The sequence below is a fragment of the Scylla paramamosain genome, chromosome 40 (assembly GCF_035594125.1).
Source record: "Scylla paramamosain isolate STU-SP2022 chromosome 40, ASM3559412v1, whole genome shotgun sequence".
NCBI classification, from domain to species: domain Eukaryota; kingdom Metazoa; phylum Arthropoda; class Malacostraca; order Decapoda; family Portunidae; genus Scylla; species Scylla paramamosain.
The window spans coordinates 13,559,619-13,581,603 of NC_087190.1; the positions used below are offsets into that span (position 1 = coordinate 13,559,619).

At 41.8% G+C, this 21,985-nt stretch overlaps 1 protein-coding gene across 2 annotated transcripts; it reads right to left on the reverse strand.

The window, feature by feature from the left end:
- Nucleotides 1-1,278: 1,278 nt before the first annotated feature.
- Nucleotides 1,279-18,909, reverse strand: LOC135092509 (uncharacterized). Of its 2 annotated transcripts, none has more exons than XM_063991081.1 (2): nucleotides 18,614-18,909; nucleotides 1,279-8,524 (listed from the first exon to the last, which is right to left on the reverse strand). In XM_063991081.1, exon 2 carries the CDS (start codon nucleotides 8,350-8,352, stop codon nucleotides 7,645-7,647), a length of 708 nt encoding a protein of 235 aa, XP_063847151.1. In that variant the 5' UTR covers nucleotides 8,353-8,524; nucleotides 18,614-18,909; the 3' UTR covers nucleotides 1,279-7,644. The 2 variants fall into 2 exon arrangements, with proteins under 2 accessions (XP_063847151.1, XP_063847150.1); XM_063991080.1 differs by lacking the exon at nucleotides 18,614-18,909 and adding an exon at nucleotides 12,526-12,697.
- Nucleotides 18,910-21,985: the final 3,076 nt, after the last annotated feature.

Sequence of the window (21,985 nt, forward strand, 5' to 3'; positions counted from 1 at the left end):
TTGTGTTCTCTATACCACTTACTACTACCTCTATCAGGTTCCTTCTCAACCTACAGCTCTACAAGGATTGATCAATTGTAATCCTTTGTAATTTTTTTCTTTTTTCATTCAGGAACCTACGAAAGGAACAAGGCAGGGAGCTCCCAAATACGTATGTTAGGCTGCACTTGCTCCCAGTGAAGGACAAGACGAGTAAACGGACTACACAGGAGATGCCCGGCACTTACAATCCTGGCTATAACAGAGGGTTTGAGTTTCAGCTGCCACCGAGATAACACTCCATGCTGGAGGTGACCATCATTAGTAACAAGTCCCAAAATTCACTGGAACCAAGGTGACACTCTCTTGTTTCGCTGAGTGTCTCAACGGCATCGATCCCCAACAAAAGCCTCATCTTGATTTTACCTTACCACTGTGTCATATCCTTCAGGGCATCAGCAGTCATGGACCTCCTCTCTTCTCTGTCTTGTGTAGCTTGTATCAACTGTACTGCTATCATTCTTCCACTTGTCAGCTTCTTCAAACTACTAACATATCTCTCCCTTGGCCCTCCTCTTCCTCTCCTCTCTATCATTTCCATCAAAGCCAGATTTTATTTTTCATTTTCTTCCCTCCTCATAACATGGACAAAGAACTCAAAACTTTTGTGCACTGTTTCAATGATTTGCTTATCTTCACGTTTCTTCTCTACAAACCTCACACTGGTTCATCCCCGCTCCTTCACAGCAAGACCGTTCCCTGCCCTGCATCAGCTTCCATCCCGACACCACAGCATATGCAGGACGTTACTTCTGTACTGCATTACTACACCTTGCATTTCTTTTAAGTTCTTCAGTATCCCAACTTGTTTTCTACAATGTCATTTATGAAATCAGCATTCTCACGCTTTAATAAGCCTCACTACACTGATGGAAACACGTCTGCCTGATCACATTCCTTACTCCTTAGAAGTATTTGTCCATGTTTGTCTTGTATTACTTTCATGTAGCTTGTGTTGCAGGATAGGTGATAAGTGGTGTGGTGAGAAAGTTCCTGAACCACACACACAAAAAGCAGGCAACACACCTCATTTAAGCGACCACAGTTCCCCTTGAGAAAGTCACCTTGTGCCACAACACAGCACCCCGGCACTCCTACCATGGCTGAGGTGCTCCCTGCAGGCCCCACTCCTCGTGTGTGAAGTGCCATCTGTGATGTGCACAGGATCTCTGCCTGTGTCAAAACTCTCAATACTGTGTTTCTTAAAACATTCAAATAGGAAATAGATGCAGCATGACACTCAGAATACTGTACTTTAATGGTAGAATCAGTTATATAAAGCATGTGGTGGTTTCACTAAGCATGAATGTTACACACTGACAAACTTCAAAGCTAAAATAAAAACAATGTTGAGGCTAACTTGATCTGTAATACTGGCCACTTGACAAGACCAAAATGTGATACACACACATACACCCAGCCCAGGCAGGCAGGCCACTCCATGGATAGCTGTATGCTGCAAATTTGTTATAAAAATATTAACCAATATTTCTTTAAGAAGGTAATCTTGCTACCATGGTTGATCCTCCACATAATAAAGAAAAGCTTGAATAATGCATTAACAAGGCAAATGTTGCTCACCCCTGACCTGGCACCTTCATACAGCTGTGCTCTGTGCATCAAGGAGCTACAGCAGAAGTCTGTCTCCACATCCACAGCTGGCACAGCAGCTGAGACACTGGCACAGCACAAGTGAAGGAGTGGTAATTATCATAAAAGTGAACACAAGAAATCAAGAGCACTACTTATCTGACTAGTACTTAAGGTACCCTTGCACTGGCTGACACACCAATCCCTCCCCCAACCAAGGGAGTCACCTTCCCAGAAATTACCCTGGTTACTAAACTTAATACATGTGGAAAATTTATGTTTAGCGGGAACCTTGGTATGATATGAGGGGGGGGAGAGAGAGAGAGAGAGAGAGAGAGAGAGAGAGAGAGAGAGAGAGAGAGAGAGAGAGAGAGAGAGAGAGAGAGAGAGAGAGAGAGAGAGAGAGAGAGAGAGAGAGAGAGAGAGAGAGAGAGAGAGAGAGAGAGAGAGAGAGAGAGAGAGAGAGAGAGAGAGAGAGAGAGAGAGAGTTGAGGGAAAAATGCCAGCCAATGTACATTTTTCCCTGCTAAATGTCTGTGAAAAAAACAACCTAACTGGGCAGAAAAGCATTCAACCTGGCACCCTGAGCAGCTTCTGCTTGACAACAAACCACCAAGTGCATTAGTCACATTCGTCGTAGAAAAGCTGACATGTTAACTGCCTTGCCAGTAAATGGTTTGCCTTCACAACTTTTGCTTGGTTAATGAAGAGCTATTCAGATGGTGCCAGGTCTGCTTTGTCCAAACTGTAGCATATCAAGGTTCAGTTTATTGAGGGACTACTGTATAATATATAGCAATTATCACCTTTAGGGCTGTATTCTAATTTCTTGCCAGCATAACAGTATTTCAGGTCACAAGAGAACTAAATCCCTTGCCAACAATTTCTTCTGGTGTATGGATGCATGAACCTCAGGGGTGTTTAGTGAGCTGTGCTGAAGTACACAGCTGTGGCTAAGCAAACTTGATAGCTGGTAAACTCCTGAAGAAGAGAACAGTGCATTGCCAGTGCCATCATTAACCTAGTATATCTGAAAAACTATTTCTCTTTGTGACATGTACCTTCTATGTCATCAGCAGTTAGTAAATGTTGCTCTAGTCCCAGGAATATCCAGCTTGTTGAAATAACCTTTATTTCAACCTGTGGATAATACTGTAGTAAACATACAAAGTTACAATAACCTGACTAGTTCATAATCAACACATATCACATTTTGTTTTTATCTGACTAGTTCATAATAAACACATATCACATTTTGTTTTAAAGATTATGGCCATCACAATACCAAATACACCTCAGTCATGTGGCACATAAACATATCACATGATAATCACTGATAGCAACACAATGACAATGATCACTCACGACAATGCCTCGTCACTGGTACTCGGCAGAATCCCAAGAACAAATACTGTACAGCCCCCTTGCAACCAATTCATATTTGCTGCATGTCACCACCATTAAACAACACTTGATGAATACACCTGTGCAGCCCCCAAACCCATGACACTACCAGGACATCAACAAACGTCCAAGATGCCCACTAACCAACAGCTGACCCGAGAACACCACCACCCGCCACCACAACACCTGGTTTACACGTCATCCGTGATCATCGACATGCGTGCCATCAGTGATGTTTATGTTCCTTATAGCACAAAATACATACGCAATTATTAGAATGTGTAACTAATAATACAGTAAATACACACTTGAATATTCATCCTAAAATAATTTCAGTATATATTGATGGAAGAAAGCTAATGTTAGAAGTTTCATAAAGACAAACTGTAGCCTTGTTACAGTTCTATAAAGGTACAGTTCTGGTAAACTCATGTCACTTCCTCAATACATGGAGGGAAGTTTAAGACAAAAGATAAGTCACAGTGAAATATAATACCAGTGAAAGGAAGTGCGTAAGTGTCTTCAGAAGCAATTTAAATAAGCCAATTCAACTGATACTACATGGAAACTTTGCCAAGTACTTACATTAGTTTATTGTTTAATCTTACACACATACACTTAACACTTTAGATACAAAGAGCATATTTATTCTATATTAGTATAGTATAATGTGAAACCTCATGCTATACAATACCGCAAGTGGATTTTTCTGAACGTGCAGTGCTGTGTGCTGTGGCAGGAATCTGCACGGCCAAGGGGGGGCACAGAGAGGATCACTCGTCCTGTCTTATTCCACTTGGGTTGTCTCTGAATGTGGCAATAACATGGGTGACAACTACCTCTGTGCATTGCTGTCAGGTTGGTGTCCACTAGAGGTGTTCACTGAGTCTGTAAGGTTGGTGTCCACTAGAGGTGTCTCCTGAGTCTGTAAGGTTAGTGTCCACTAGAGGTGTCCACTGAGTCTGTAAGGTTGGTGTCCAGTAGGGGTGTCTACTGGGTCTGTAAGGTTAGTGTCCACTAGAGGTGTCTCCTGAGTCTGCAAGGTTGGTGTCCAGTAGGGGTGTCTACTGAGTCTGTTGGTGCCCACTAGGGGTGTCTATGAAATCCAGTCCTTTCATAGTCCTGAGGACTACGAAATGTAATCTTGCTAAGTGATGCACACACCACTTGAAAAATTTACTAAGTTTGCAAAATTTATTTCATACAACACACACACACACACACACACACACACACACACACACACACACACACACACACACACACACACAGCCTTAAGGGTCAGTGGTAAAGGGGCTGAGTCTGTGTTGGCTGCCATGGTTGACAAAGGTTTGAACCCCACTAGGGGCTGGTCACCTATGGGATTTTTCCACTGACAAGCAGGGCACTGTCCCTGCTTAGCAGGGGGATGGAATGTGTGGTGTGTGAGGCCACAGTCTTACCCAGTGATCGGTAATAATAAGCTCTGACCTCGCAACAAGAGGGTAACAACAGCTGGTGGATGTGGCTCTGCTTGTGATGAGGCCTTGGTGATCATCATGACATCATGACTGTGATTCACGTTAAATGAGATTTCACGTTAAATGACATTCTTTAGATGAAATTCCCTTTTGTCAAGGTTTTTGTTACCTGCATTACTTCTTTTTTTCATGATAGTTCATTAAATTAATAAATAAATAAATGGAAATATTTCAACAAAATAAACAGCACGGCCATTCAGACATACCACACCAAGGAAGGAACACAACTTTTTTGCACATAATACAATACAAAAAGTGTGTTGAGGGAGGGACAAGGGGGAGGGGGAGATATGGCAGGCACAGAAAGCGGATGGGGGGAGAGGAGCAGTGCTGGGGGATGCACTTCACTCTATCTTGCTAGGTCTTTTGCACAGGTTGTCTGGCCAGATGGAGTTTGGTTTGGTGTAATAAGGTCTATGAAGGAAATTCTTGTGTCAGTCATTTTCAACAGCATGTGATAAATTGGTGTGTGTGTGTGTGTGTGTGTGTGTGTGTGTGTGTGTGTGTGTGTGTGTGTGTGTGTGTGTGTGTGTGTTTTGTGGCAAATACCTATGTTGAATGCAAGGATCAACCAGTCAGGATGCATCTATGACCTACTGTTGTGTAAATACTATTATATGAGTACTGAATCACTGTTAGCACACACACACACACAAATACTTGGAAGACAAAAAAAAAAAAAAAAAAAAAATTGATACAGCCTAGAACTGTACATCAGATGAGAGAGAGAGAGAGAGAGAGAGAGAGAGAGAGAGAGAGAGAGAGAGAGAGAGAGAGAGAGAGAGAGAGAGAGAGAGAGAGAGAGAGAGAGAGAGAGAGAGAGAGAGAGAGAGAGAGAGAGAGAGAGAGAGAGAGAGAAACCTGGACAAATATAAATACACAACTTCTTTATACTAGTAGACAGAAATCACTTGCCAGCTACACACACACACACACACACACAGCCTAATGAATGTTGTCATCACAGCACAGTAGTTGTGGCATGAGTGTTGAGACCTGAATTCAGCAGGGATAAATAACATAAGACTGACCATTTTCAGCTTGTAAGAACACTTTTTTTTTTTTTGCAGGTTTGTATTATTTAATCCCCTATGCATGAAGTGTCTGAATAAATAAATAATCACAAATCTATAATTAAAAGAGAAGACATCAGAGAAGGCGCTCCCCATTATCAGAAGGGTGGCTATAGAAAGCTGACACCAACTTTACCAAAAACTTATTGGGATGTACTTTTGAAAAACTCACTTTCTACTCAAACTTACAAGAAAGTGTTCTATATCAACACTGAGACCTGGAAAACTGACAGCAACGTTAGCAAATACTTATTGGGACTTATCAACACTGAGACCAACAAGAGACAGAAAACCTCTTGAATACCATCCTTACACGGACATCATTCACCAACAAGCTACCGTGTGTCAAGCCGCACGTGGCTTCATCGCTCATCTCCGTTTCCTTGGCACACGAGGCCACAGCTGTGTTAGAATATCCCTTATCTGGGACACAAGGCCACTGTGGTATCCAGGTTTCCATAGTTTGCCTCCTCCAGGTTTTTCCAGGTACAGCTACAGGGACAGGGTAACAAAGATGCAGGAGCTGTTTGCAATGCTGCCTGACACACTGACGGGTAATAAGTTTGTGTGTCAGGCAGCACTGCCAACAGCTCCTCCATCTGTATTACCCTGTCCTTGGGGAGTTTTCCTGCTCCTGTGACCAACCTGAACCATTTCCCCACTCCGCAACTCCACACTTGCTCTACAGGTCACACCACATCCCTTACACTGTCACTGCTCTGCCCCTCTCACCACGTCCCTCTCCATGCCACACTGCCATACAGAACACTATTCCTTAGCCTTCTTTTAAGTCCAAAGACATTACCCTTCTATGACTGTTGCTAATGGTCCTACAACAAGCTTATTTTTCACAATGCTCTCTCCCATCATTTCACCACGTCTACCTGGTACTGTTCCCAGATACTTATTCACTCACTTCCATTCCCTCCTCTGCCATGACTCTTATTCACACTGGCGATGTCATGTAGTACCCCTCAATGCACCCCACAACTTCCAAAGTACCCTTAAAAAAAAAACGGTCATGCACTTAGGTTGCTGTAAGGTATCCTGAAGTCACACACACACCACCCCTCTAACATCACCTTATTTTTCACAATGTTCTCAAGTCACACACACCACTCCACTCCTCTCAAACACCACCACCTTATTCTTGCCAATGCCACCTGTAAACAGAAATGCTACAGTAGTCCAGCCCGCCCTTTATGTTCCAGCTTTGCACCAACGCTTCCTACCTTGGCTTGCATCTCCCTTGCAGAGCTGACCACAAATGTGTCAAACAACACACATCACACATCCCTGTCTCACTTCTGTCCTTATTGTGAATGTCCCCAACTTCTCCCTGTCCCTCCAGCACCATCAATGTTAAGGATATCACAAAGGGTTTCCCTATTCACCCTATCCTATACTTCCTCTAAATCCTTGATAGTGAATACAACTTTTCTCTTTTCCCAAATACATAACCTTCTTTTTGGAATCACCTGTTCCTCACTGAGTTTCACCTCACTCACTTCCATCAGTCCCTCAGTCAAGACTCCCACAGACTTTTCCCAGTGTACTAAGCAAACTTACCTCCCTATAAGTATTACACTCATTCCTACAACCTTTACTTTCATACAGAGTACAATAACAGCCTTCTTACACTCATCTGGCACTTGGTTTGGCCTGGCCTCACCTCGCCTCCATGCCAGATGCAGCTTTGTCACTCTTCAACAGCTGATTTCTCTGCCTCCTCCCTACCAATTCCCCTGTGAAACACACTCCATCCACCTGCTCTCATACTTATACTGGGTACTGTCGTTTCTCTTATTGTCTTCTCACTTGGATTTTTTAGTAAGTTTTCAATTCTTTGCAATTTTTCATTATCAGGCCTTTAAAACATATCAATATCCTTAAAGGGAATATATGTTAGAAATAAAGAATATAGCAAACCTAATACAATCCTGTACATGAACAAACAGGTAAATACAGTACTCATGATTTAGCCCACAGATGATTTTTCTTCTTTATGACCTTCACTGCTACCACCACCAAGCAAACCACATTATTGCTACACTTATTATTGTCATCACTGACATCGGTGCAGACTCTGGAGCAGACGTCGGAGCAGACGTCAGAGCAGGTGCCAGAGCAGAGTTTGCAGCAGGCGTCGGAAGAGGAGGGTCCATGCAGGTGGGTATTACTGTGGGAATGTCTATGATGTTCAGACTGTGAATGGGACAGCTTACGGGTGGATGGCTGAAGGTCCAGCGGGAGGTGCCGTGAGCCAATACAGTATATTTCTGCAGGGTTGGTAGGGTTGTCTCTATCTTGCACTTCTTCTTGCATAATCCACTTTCAAACCCGAACTCAATAGTTGAGGTATCATTCTTTATTTTTAAAAATACAAGCAGCTCATACCAGATGCCACTCTGGGCGAAACATCTGTCCTCTGCAGCAAACCAGGCATTATATTCAGTGCCATCTGTTCCTGCCATAGTAACAGAGAGGCCCTCAAAACTGCTCTCTGTCTTCATATACAGGTTGAGGTTGACATTGTGACTTTGTACTTTTTTGTTAATGATGCGTAATTCTCCTTCTTCCACGACTACATCAGCACCATCACAGTCCTCCTGGGCCAGAGTAGGGGTGGGGAAGCCTCCAAGGCTCAATGACAACAACAGTACCAATGGCAGCAGCAGGAGTCTTGCCATGGCTGCTGACCTGTCCCTGGGTGTGCCGGTCTTCATGGTTGTTCCACTTAGGTATCAATGTCTCTTTTATGTTCAGTAATTCAGAATTCACCCCAGAAGGTTGCTCTTCATTAAGCAACAAAGTTTCTCCTCCAAAATGCCATGAATCATTTCACAGCAATGCAGGTGGTGATGGCCCGAGTGCCTGCTGTCTGTCAGCCATGCTCATCTGTGGAGTAAAGGAACAACTCTTTGAAAGACATATGGCAAAACTAATTCTGTTCTTTGAGAGACAGTAGGCAGAAGTACAGCCATTCCTCGTTATCCACAGGGGTAAGGTAACGCAGATGAAAAAGTCATCCCTCATTATCCATGGGATCAGGTAAACAGATGAGTAAAGGAGAGAAAAAAAGCAATGAACACTGCTAAGCTTCCTTTCACCACCATCTCTGTTGATTTGAATTTGTGTTTGGCAGCAATCTGTGTAAACGTGAAACACAGAAACTGAAACTGTGGTTAATGAGGGATGACTAATTCTGTTCTTTGAAAGCCAAGTGGCAGTAATTTCAAATGTCAATTTTTGAATACCTTTTAACAGACAAATTCATGAACAGAATTCTTTTCATGAAGTGACAGTAGTGTGGGTTGGTGTAGCCGCCATATACGCACAACTTACACGACGGCTACAGATACAGTGTGGTGTGATATTTTATGTTTTCTTGTTAGTGTTATTTATTTGTAGTGACTGGTGTAGTGTTGTAGTGACATGAGTAATGTCATGAGTAGTGTATGGAGTGTAGGGCGCGCCCGCGCGCCAGCACACCAGAATGAGAGGGAAACGCAGGGCCGAGGGGACGCATTGCATTTGCCCTCTCAGCTCTTTCTCTCATCGACGGGTCGGTTGTTGTGGCGTGGGCGCTGATAACATACCTGCAGCATAATGAACATCATATGCTGTAGGGGCCCAGCAGTGTCTCGGGGCCCACTCCAGAGCCACTTCACAATAGTCACACCTACAAGTTAGACGTGTCTCGAGAGGAGCGGAGAGTAAATCCCAGTAAATCCCAAAGTGTAATCCCTTGCATACAACCAAGAGGACGCCTGTTCCCCACATTGTGTATGTATTCATCATAGTATTAGGATACTTATGTAACAGGATTTGATGATGTGTGTCAATATAATTAATGTGACTACTTATAATGATTAGACACTTAAATGGTGAGGATTTAGAGATATGTGTTATAAGTCCACTTAACGTAACATAATGACGTACATCAGATCATGCAGACGAGAGGGTGACTTGCTGTGTTTGTGCTGGTGGTGTTCATCTGTAGAACCGACTGAACCCGCTAAAGTGTAGGTAACTCTGTATTGATTTATATTGTACGGAATTAACGATGTGAAGTGTCACGACAATGATGTACTGCAATACCTGCGTTTCCTATGATATACTCCTTTGTGTTACTCTCAGTATTGGTGATAATATGTTAATTCGCAGGTTTGACCGCTTCTGAATATAGTAAAATCCCTCTCATCCAGCATTTGAGTATCCGGCAGCTTCAAGTATCCGGCACATTTTTCCCTGAGCCTTAAAATCAATAAAAAATCAATGTGTACTCATAAAATCAATTAAAATTCCCGCGCGAGGCATACTTTGTCCCCTCGCCACCAGAGCGCACTGCTTCGCGCCACCTGTGGCCCACTGCACTGTGTTTACTCAGTGACTCGGTCCGTGTGCACTGTTTATCGCCTGACGCCTTCATCATGCCTAAAGTTGTACAAAAGAGGAAGCGTGTTGTGCTTACACTTAAGCAGCTGATCAGATCAGCTGATCTTTGTTATGGTAAGATGCGTGAGTGTAAGCTGGTGATTGTGGACATAATTTTACTTCTATTCAAGTATCCGGCATGTCGGCGGTCCTGTTGATGCCGGATAAGAGGGATTTTACTGTACAAAGAGCGAGTACTGCACAGCTTGTTTCAGTCACCTCCAGTACAATACATTAATAAGCGTCGTATGGCACTTACAGTTGGTGAACAAGCCAGTGGGCAGCACGGCATCACTGTGCACACTGGTCATGCCACAGCCCCTGCTCAGTGATTACCCACTCCAAGTGTTCCTTTATTCTGACAGTATTTGTTGTGTTGTGGATTGTCTCTTGTATGTACTTTTGTATTCCATAAGCCACCATGGGACCTAAAAACCTGAGTGGAAGTGTACAGGTGAAAAGAAAAATACCAAAAACATCAATAGATGTGAAGAAAGAGATGAGATGGAAGCATGAAAATGGTGTCTCAGACCTGGCTTTGTACTTCAGTTTAGTTGAGTTAATCACAGGCAAAATCTGTTAGTAAGAAGCAGAAAACCCAAGACATAAGAGAAAAACAAAGCAGTGTTGTAAAAGTCTGTATAAGCAATCACATGGGGCCCAGGAACACTTAATACATTGTCACATCACACAAGATTTTAAAGTGATTTGTATGAGACAAAAAGTTCCAGTCTTAGAACATTTTGTAAAATGTCTGGATATTAAGAAAATACCACTATAAGACAGTTAGCAGGTGCAACAGAAACTCCTTGAGGAACAGAATAGAGGGATAACATCTAGGCCACAGTTTTTCATCTGACAAGCACAGATAAAATTGCAAGACACTCCATGTGTACTGGAGGAATTAATTTTCAGTGCTTTTATAAGAAAATCACAGTTGGGAAGAAACAAACACCTTCTCATGAGAACAAGCTGAAAATTTACCTTTCACTCAGCAAATTGAAACTTGTTCCTGGAACCTGTACTGACGTGACTGAGCCTACTCTTCTCTCATCACAGTCAAAAGGGACAACACAAAACACAAATTAATCATTTATCAACAAGCTAAACAAAAACTGCATGAACACAGAGTTTCACGGTGGTCTTACGACGCTCGGCTTTCGCAAGAGGATCTCGGAACGTGACACAAGATGCAGCAAAAATTGCTTGCGCTACAAGATCTTTGGAGGGATTCCAGAATGTGGAGCAGAGATCAAATTAGGAAAGTCAATGGAAAATAATATCCTTTCTATGGAATAAAAGACTAAAGACATGCCAAGCTAAGACAGAGGAGGGATATGAAGGAGGGAAATTTTGAGTAATGTGGAGTTGTAGTACAGGCATGAACATTTTCCACTTTTCTTTTTCTTTCTTTCTTTATCCACAAAATAATTAATGCATAGTGTACATGACAAAATTTTAAAGAAATCATTAAACATGGGAAACAACAACAACTGTAGGATTAAAATTACTACCCATGTGAAGTTATGGTTAATTGTCAGTTTTGCCCAATCAATGATTTTCTGATGAGTCTGATGTCGTCCAGGTGCTGCTTGTGGTGAACTGACAGACTGCCTTTCCTTTTACTGTCACAAATGACTAGTTTTTGAGGTTATGACTTCTCCAGGTCATGCCATTATTGTTTTTGTTTTTTTTTGGTGGGGGATCAAGTTATGTGCATTATAGAAGAGAGGGGGGACGGGTGGGGGGGACAGCTACAAGTCATGCCTATCCTAAAGTGCACAGGACGTTTTCCAGGGCTGAGTGTGTGAAGGAGCCATGGTGTGCATACAGTTTGTGGTCTTGTCCATGGAAGAACCTCTGATTTCACCACGGATTTGCGAGTTAACAAAAGGAGGGCGCTGTGTAAAACATTAACATACGTACACTACTGTAAGTAGACGTCAGTGCTCAATACCAAAGAAGGAATTATCACAAACATTAAGCCAAATTTCTGTAAAAATGTGGTTTTCTTTAATTTGCTCTTTCAAAACCATACCAGTTACAATAAGAAATAAAAAGTTTTTCTATACAATATACTTTCCTACAATTCAAAGTTAAATAAATAGTCGGCAAATGAAGGCGAGTTTAGTAAGCCGGATGTGTTGCCGGATGTGGTCGATAACGCATCAATAACAGGAAAGGGAGCCCCTCCTCAGGACAACCCTCACGGCAGGTTTAGTCACTGGGCGTTCACTCATATTTCTCATTTAACCTTAACATTCCTCTCGATGACGTATTTCCACTGCCCAGGGCGGCGCCACAACCACAGGAAGGACATGGTACAATCTGCTCTGGGCCAATCTGCCCCTCAACGTACAATCTGCTCTGCGCCAATCTGCCCTCAAGCTTTTCCTACAGCCCTCATCTACCATTTCTCAGCCTTTTAAGCAACATTTCAAAGTAAAATCCTCATTACTCACCCAAATTATGTTACGTTCCCATTCCCGACTCTCCGGGAAGAACAGATGTTACACCAAGGGGCGTTTACTACAGTCGTCTGCCATTGCTTGCAGGCACTCAGCGTTGCCTGATTGTTTTGGCCATATCATCGTACTACTCGATCATGATCTTGATGGTACAGGTGGCACAGGATCACTCCTGAGCCAGGCCTTAGGATCGGCAACTCCTGTAGAAGGAAAAAAAAAAAAAAAAAAAAAAAAGAGAGAAACGAACAGCATCCTCTATCCAAATTGTTCATACATCTGGCACGCCACATTCTCTCCAGACTCTTTCACCGCCTCAATCATCCTTTCATTCGCCTCTCTACACAGTCTTCTCCACTCTTTCATTCCTATCATGCCCTAACTCAATCAGTATCACTTGCATCATCTCATTCTGACATACTTCACACACTCCGGCATCACATGTTCCACCGTCTCATCCTCTCCCATGTCACACATCTGGCACACTTTGCTGCGGGACTCAGACCACCTGTAACTCCTTGCATTCACATCCATATACTGTGCCCTCGCTCGGAAGAGATCACCGTCCAGGCTTCCATCATACCACCTTTCATACCTCGGGGCCTCTTTCTCCTTGTATCATTCCAGGGTCTTCTTTCTTTCCCTTTCATTCTTCCATTCATTAACCCATAAGAGGTCAACATACCTTTACATCACATATACTCATCCTGGTCACCAAAAATCACTTTTTCGTTTATTGTTCCATATGTATGAAAATGATCACAAAACTAAAAAAAAAAAAAATAAGTTAAAGTTCAAAATCGCCATTTTTAAATGTCCCGCTGGGGCTTTAAACTTGGCTCGCTGGGCGGTGCTGCCAGACGTACGATTTTTGTTTTTTTCTTGATTTTTTGTTGTTTACCGACCTTTTAAGAGCTATAAATGATAATCTACGATAAGTAACTGTATTATGGGTCCTTATTATCTAAGACAGTTGCATGTTTTCATATATGGTTAATTTCTATTTTTTTTAAATGAAGCAGTTTTATTACAAAATAATTATATTTTTTTGTCTAACACTACAAGTACCCTTTGGCTTCCTTCACATTATTGCCCGTGTGCGCCGCGCCTCATCATTGCCTCGCAAGCGTGTGGATGTAATGTCAAGGTCATCAGAGTCATCATCACCTATTTGGACAACAGATGATTGTTGCCTTCCACAAGATGATCTAGCCTCCCTTCTCTTCTTCCTTGTACTGGGTGCATAAAGCCAGTCATTTGTGCTAGAATGGGAAAATGAAGTGGAGGCATGGGAAGGTTCAGGATCTTGGGAGGGAGGAGTGTATGGAGGTGGCGGTGATACACCAAAGTATTCCGCCTCAAGTTCCTCGTCTTCTTCCTCTATTTGATGATCAAATACATAATCAGGGTCATCATCATTATCATCAATGCTGATGTCACTGTCCTGATCGCCGATATCTTCCTCAAGACATAACAGCTCATCAATCTCAGCGAAAGTTAGAGAGCGGTGACGCGTTCCTGCCATTGTGACTCATAGCCAAGTGATGGATGGGGACGCTCCGACGCGGGGAAGCAGCAGCGCGTGCGCAGTGAGAGGGGGTTGGGGGGGGAGGGCTCACGCACGTGTTCAAATGGCAGGAAGCCGTGCTAAAATATGCTAGACACATACAAAAAAAATAATTCATGTAAGCAGAAGGCATTTGGAAGTAGTAGAAGGCGGGAAAGTGACGAACGTACTTGTACGTGATTGACCACAGGAAGTAACCTCCGATTTCGCGTACTTGTACGTGATTGATCACATACGGGTTAAGTCCCACACATTTCACTTCTTTGTCTATCTCATTCTTCCATTTTCTCACATCCCATTCGGCTCCCACTCTGCCTCCTCTTGTTACCACCCATTCACGCTCATTTTGATTCCTCCTTGCCATTCTTATCGCCCACACAACTTGCAATCCATTCCTGTCTGTCATTCTCATGCATCTCTTCCTCCATTTGCTTCCACTTTCATTCCACAGGTACACCTTCCTTGCTATTCTTGCATCATCCATTCTCTCAAGCCTAATCTTGTACCTAAGTGTGGCTTTTGTGAGTCTTTCTCTGAAGGTGCTCCATCCCATGTCACCTCTCAAGGCTTCAACTGCTGTGCACCTCGGTGCACTCAGTGCCATCCTTGCTACTCTATTCTGGCCCACTTCTAACTTATAAATTTCACCTTCATTCCATGCAATCACATCCATACCATACATTATACTTGGCACAGCCACACTCTTCCACACTTCTCTCAACACATCATACTTACTTGCTCTCATCCTTGCCGCGCTTCCCAATCGACCTACCCACTGGTTTACCATACTTATCTTTTCATTCTTTGCCTTTGCACATCCACTAGGACTCATTCACATCCCTAAGTACTTGTATTCTTGCACCTGTCTCAACTCATTCTCTCCAAGTCTCCATACCACATTACTTTCATCCTCTGACCTATTCACAATCATTACTTTGCTTTTTTCCCTGCTAAACCTTACTTCAAAGTCTTTACCATAGCCATCCACCACATCCAACAAACTTTGAAGCTCATCTGCCGATTCACTCATAACAACTATGTCATCTGCATAAAGGAGCACGCATACTTTCTCGTTTCCCACACTTACCCCTACATTCATTTTTCTCATCCTGGCTGCTAGCTCCTCTGTATACAGGCAAAAAAGGGTTGGTGACAATATACAGCCCTGCCTAACTCCTCTCTCACTCTTCACCCAGTCTGTTTCTTTGTCTCCTTGTCTGTATCTAGCTAGCACTATGTTAACTATCTTTGCATTCAATCCAATCTTTTCTAAGACTCTACCTAGCATTTCTCTGTTCACTCTATCATAAGCTTTCTCTATATCCAGAAAACCTAGGTACAATTTACCCCCATCCTTCTTTACATCCCATCCTACACAGGTTGAAATTATTGTACTTCTGGTAAAATTATCGTACATATGTAATTATTCCAAATATTATGCAAAACTGCCACTTTCCAAATACAGCAGAATTTAGGTTTTATCTCTCTCTCTCTCTCTCTCTCTCTCTCTCTCTCTCTCTCTCTCTCTCTCTCTCTCTCTCTCTCTATATATATATATATATATATATATATATATATATATGGAGAGAGAGAGAGAGAGAGAGAGAGAGAGAGAGAGAGAGAGAGAGAGAGAGAGAGAGAGAGAGAGAGAGAGTGTGTGTGTGTGCATACCCCCTAAACACCTCCAGACACACTCCAAAGTGCACCAAAATATCCCCGGTTTTATTATGGTTTAAGCCATTACACACTACGTGGTAATAACCTACCTCATTTTGTTCTTCTCACTATTCACATAATTTCTAATGATTACACTACTTGTCGGAAATTAATAATAACGCCGTGGGCCGTGGGTAGAGATTGGGGACATTGGCTTAAACTATAAATTTACCATATCCCCAAACACACTTAAAATACTCCAAAACTCACCCAAATTGACTTAAAACGCATCCAAAACACACCGTACCTACCCAAAACGCACTCAAACTCATCCATAACATCCCAAAACACACTTAAAACATCCCAAAATACTGAAAACGGCCCAAAACACACTTAAAACACCCCAAAACACACCCAGACTGACCTAAAATACCCACAAACGCACCCACAACTCACCCGTATCCACACAAAACACACCCGAACTCATCCATAACATCCCAAAATACACTTGAAACATCCCAAAACATTGAAAAGAGTTCAAAACTATATTACTGAATCAACGCCAATCAACGCCTAACCTAACCTAACCTACAGTGTACCTCTCTATTTACCCTCTACCCATCCCTACAACCTCCAGTACCTCCCCCTTCTAGCACTCTAACACCACAACACCACCACTTCTACCCTCAAAGACCCAATGCTTATCTGCAACATGCCTATAACATAACCAAAACACCTCAAAAGCAACTCCAATCACACTAAAACACCTTAAAACACCTTAAAGATACCCAGAACATTCCTAAACGCACAAAAAAACATCCTAAACACATCGAAAGTGCACCAAAATATCCCCAAACACACTTAAAATACTCCAAAACTCACCCAAATTGACTTAAAACGCATCCAAAACACACCGTACCTACCCAAAACACACTCAAACTCATCCATAACATCCCAAAACACATTTAAAACATCCCAAAACACTGAAAATGGCCCAAAACACACATAAAACACCCTAAAACACACCCAGACTGACCTAAAATACCCACAAACGCACCCACAACTCACCCGTATCCACACAAAACACACCCGAACTCATCCATAACATCCCAAAATACACTTGAAACATCCCAACACATTGAAAACAGTCCAAAACACACTTAAAGCACTCCTAAACAAGCCTAAGACACACCAAACCCCCCCAGGAACGCTAAATATTGACTCAAACATCACCAGATTCCATGAACACACACTCAACACCCCCTAAACACCTCCAGACACACTCCAACACCTCCTAAACACACCAAATACACTGAAAGCACTGTCACGGAAGACAAATACTACAAAGACAGACAGGGCAGCAGGGAAAATTAACCTAAATATTGTTTTCTTACCATTTTTCTGTTTTATCACCTCCTCCATTCCTTCTCCCTTCCTCTTTCTCCTCTATTTCTCTTATTTTCTTGCTCATTCTACTCTTATCTACACGTCTGAGTTTAGAAACACGTGGAAACACCAGGAAAATACTGCAAAATACGATAAATATTACCGAGGAGACAGCGGAGCCGATCAAGGTCCCGGGTCCATGATAGCGGCCGTGACGTCACGGATATTTTACGTACCGTAACGGATTTCATTTCGAAATTGACCCCTCGAAAAAATTAAGCTAGACTGGAATGCCTTATATATTCTGACTTGACAAATACTTAAACTAATATTCACAATATTATAACAGCTCCAGCCTGAGTAGTATTTAAAAAATATCCAAATGAAATATGGAAAAAAGGTTGAAATATTCGGCACCATTTAAATAATTGAAAAGTCCACAACATTTGAATTTTCAGGAACGTAAAAAATTTTAAAAAATCTGAACTATCATCTTACACAATCAAATGTTACCTGGAACAACAATAAACAAATAAAACCGAAATTGTGTAAAAAACAAGTGTTGGAACCTAAATACGATTAAAAACCACTGAAAAGTCTACCTATTTTGACTCAACAACAAGATAAAACACTTTAAAACATACAAACTATTTTTTCAAGCAATGAAAAGTTAGTTACAAGCTGAAATAGAGAGACAATAACACAAAAAGTGTTGTAATCACAACTTTTAACAGGACCATAAACCTTTTTTAAAGTCCACTTATTTCTCTCAACAGGAACGAAAAAACAATTTAAAAATCATAAGCAATTTTTAGAAATACAAAAGACGTAGTTAGAGCGTGAAATAAAAAAAAAAGTTTGTCAAAATACTGCCAAAAAAACTCCCTACATTTTCGTCAAGCAACACAAAATTGAACACAACTCAACACAAGCAACGAAAACACTTCTAAAGCAAATAATTATTTTTATAAACCATAAAAACATGCTATACGAGCAGAATAAAGAAGTTAAGAAAAATACCCAAAAAATATTGGAACCCACAGGTTGAATCAGGTTGGTAGAGGTAGCCAGGCATCATGGCGGCCCTTGACAGTGGAGAGAACGGCCGCTATTTTGCCTGTTATTCTTCCATCGTAACTAAATGAGGCAATGGCGGATATATCTAGCTAGCGGATATGAAAGCCTACTCATGTGGCTCCACTTAGTGACGTGTTAGGCTTACAATAAGTGAGAAATGAAGCAGATATTGGCGGACAAATGGGGAAGGCTGGCTCCACCTCAGCTGATAACATTAGGTAAGTGGATTTTTTTTACGTTTTTATAATTCCTGTTATGGTTAATTAGTAAGAGTTTTGTGGTGAGGGTTTGGAGCGTTTGTGGCACCGTGGAATGCTGAGTCACATCAATATATTCCTAACGAGGTGCAAAAACATGAAATACGAGGCTTAACAATAAACAGTAAGGTTAACCACTGACCTGACAGCCCTGTGTTGTTGTTGTGGGTGACATGTAACAACACTATCACAGTTACTGCCTGTTACATCAGACTGTGCAAATTAGCTGGCTGGACAAGTGGTGGGCGGGTTTCTTGCCAATATTAGCCTTGGTGGCACTGCACTTGGCACCTCCCGGCAGGCACCAAGCTTGAACCAGCACACGCAGGCAGCCACGGCCCCTGTCACTGTCTTGTTCTGCGAAAATACATTAAATAAAGCAACAGTTTATGGCACCCTTTGAACACAGTGCCTTGCTGTGTGACGTCTGGTACTGTGTCGTCCCTCCCAGCCTGCTCCGCACAGTACACACACAAACCTATCCACAAGACACTTTTACCTTTCAATAACAAGCACCAACTTCTTTTATATTATACTAAACTAATAGAAAATTAAATATTAAGAATTATAAGCGTGTAAAAATAAATCTCAGGCCATTATAACTGTAATTGTCAAAGTATCTAGACATTACTGATTGAAGCGCTAAATTCAAAGTGGTCCTGGCGGGGCTTGCACTGCAATGTCTCGTCCCTTGTGTGGCGTAATGTGAAATCATTGAAAAGCTTGTGTGAATTGAAGGCTTGGCTTAATACTGTGTTATATCTCAGCTTATCATTATTAAGTATTTACCATTTGACGTTAAAAAAACAACAATACTTCACAGAGATATCGAAGTATAACAGAGGCTCCCATACTGTAGCTAATGAACAACAGAGAATTACCAGCCTTTCTCTGTGTGTCAAGGAGAGCCCACCTGCATGGAATGAATATATGTTTTTAATTAGTCTTTTGTGATTAATCTTTTTAATATATCTGCGCCAATGTAAACTAGTATGTGCTTAGAAGGCTTACCAATGTGTGGGTTGAGGTGGGTTTGGTGCTACTCAAAGGGAACACGTGCTGGAGAAGTCTGGGAAGCACTGATGTACAAATAACTGAGCGTATTTCAATTCACATAAGTCTCCCATAAAAATAAGCTGATCTCCGTTTTCTCTCACGAACGTAAACATTAAGGCTATTTTTTTCTTTATTGTTTTTTTTCTCGTTTATCTCTCTCTCTCTCTCTCTCTCTCTCTCTCTCTCTCTCTCTCTCTCTCTCTCTCTCTCTCTCTCTCTCTCTTTTATTTTATTGTTGTTGTTATCATCATTATTCTTGCTTTTTTTCTTTTATTTATTTTTCATTATGTTCCTTGTTTCCTCATCTCTCTCTCTCTCTCTCTCTCTCTCTCTCTCTCTCTCTCTCTCTCTCTTGAAAGATTCCGCCCCAGAGATATAGAACACACACACACACACACACACACACACACACACACACACACAGTGATGTAACGCCCTTAGGGAAACGTACGTGTGTGTGTGTGTGTGTGGTATGGAAAGATATAATTGCTTAAGTACAGCCTCTCTCTCTCTCTCTCTCTCTCTCTCTCCTCATTTTACGAAGCATATCACCAACTATCTAACTAACAGAGAGAGAGAGAGAGAGAGAGAGAATTTATAAGTAACCAGAAAACAGACAGGCTGAGTGAATGTAAGTGTGTGTGTGTGTGTGTGTGTGTGTGTGTGTGTGTGAGGGAGAAAAAAAATGTTGTCAATCTTTCACTGGAGCCATAAAGAAACAGCCATGAAAACCCGTGTCACTTGAACTAGCAGTGGAGGTACGGAGCAATGCCTCCAATTATGTGAGGAGATGAATAACCCTTCTACATCTTTCCTGCCATTCCGTTCTGCCCTGAAAACATGCTGCATTGATTAAGTGAATATTCATAGTATTATCTCACCACTCATCGGCTTTCCAGGGCCAGCATGCCTCACAAATAAGGGCACTCCGCTGGACGCCGCCAAACCCACCAGTGTCCATGCCGCCTTGCTCCAGCCGTCACAGGGCGCGGCCTTCAAGTGAGTCCAGCGTGCCAGATTGTTTTAGCCATATTATCGTACTTCACAGGTTGAAATTATTGTACTTCTGGTAAAATTATCGTACTTCTGGTAAAATTATCGTACATATGTAATGATTCTAAATATTATGTAAAACTGCCACCTTCCAAATACGTAATTGTTTTATATATATATTCCTCCCTCTTATCTCTGTTTACAAAATGATATCTCTCTTCCTCCTCCGCCTCACTATCATCATCACACACACACACACACACACACACACACACACACACACACACACACACACAGTTACAGTTTGCCAAGTCTCTACGTGTTACTTTTCGTTGAATAACCTTGTATGAATTATGTAATGCTATAATTATAACACTTAGAACGACAGATATCATCTTAACTAGTGTGTGTGTGTGTGTGTGTGTGTGTGTGTGTGTGTGTCTGCTGGTGTTGAGAGAGAGAGAGAGAGAGAGAGAGAGAGAGAGAGAGAGAGAGAGAGAGAGAGAGAGAGAGAGAGAGAGAGAGAGAGAGAGAGAGTATTTTTATTTACAAAGTGGTTACAAGCTTGTTAATAAGATTGGTTTATTCCCAGAGAAGAGTAGTGTCACGATGAGAGGTAAGCGTAAATAAGAAGCCAATGATGAGAAATGATAAACGCAGGAATGCACTTTCAAGGACACTGGCAACATTACCACTGTGAAATACAATGCTGTGTATGAATGTGGAGAGAGAGAGAGAGAGAGAGAGAGAGAGAGAGAGAGAGAGAGAGAGAGAGAGAGAGAGAGAGAGAGAGAGAGAGAGAGAGAGATGTTAACAGAAAACAAGAAAGTAACATATTAACCTACATAAAGTACATACTGCTCTTCTAGACAGGGTGGAATCAAAAGCTTTTCGTCTCATCGACTCCTCTCCTCTAACTGACTGTCTTCAGCCTCTCTCTCACCGCCGCAATGTTGCATATCTAGCTGTCTTCTACCGCTATTTTCATGCTAACTGCTCCTCTGATCTTGCTAACTGCATGCCTCCCCTCCTTCCGCGGCCTCGCTGCACAAGACTTTCTTCTTTCTCTCACCCCTATTCTGTCCACCTCTCTAACGCAAGAGTTAACCAGTATTCTCAATCATTCATCCCTTTCTCTGGTACACTCTGGAACTCCCTGCCCGCTTCTGTATTTCCACCTTCCTATGACTTGAATTCCTTCAAGAGGGAGGTTTCAAGACACTTATTCATCAGTTTTTTACCACTGCTTTGACCCTTTTATGGGACTGGCATTTCAGTGGGCATATTTTTTGATTGGATTTTTGTTGCCCTTGGCCAGTGTCCTACATAAAAAAAAAAAAAAAAAAAAAATATATATATATATATATATATATATATATATATATATATATATATATATATATATATATATATATATATATATATATATATATATATATATATATATATATATATATATATATAT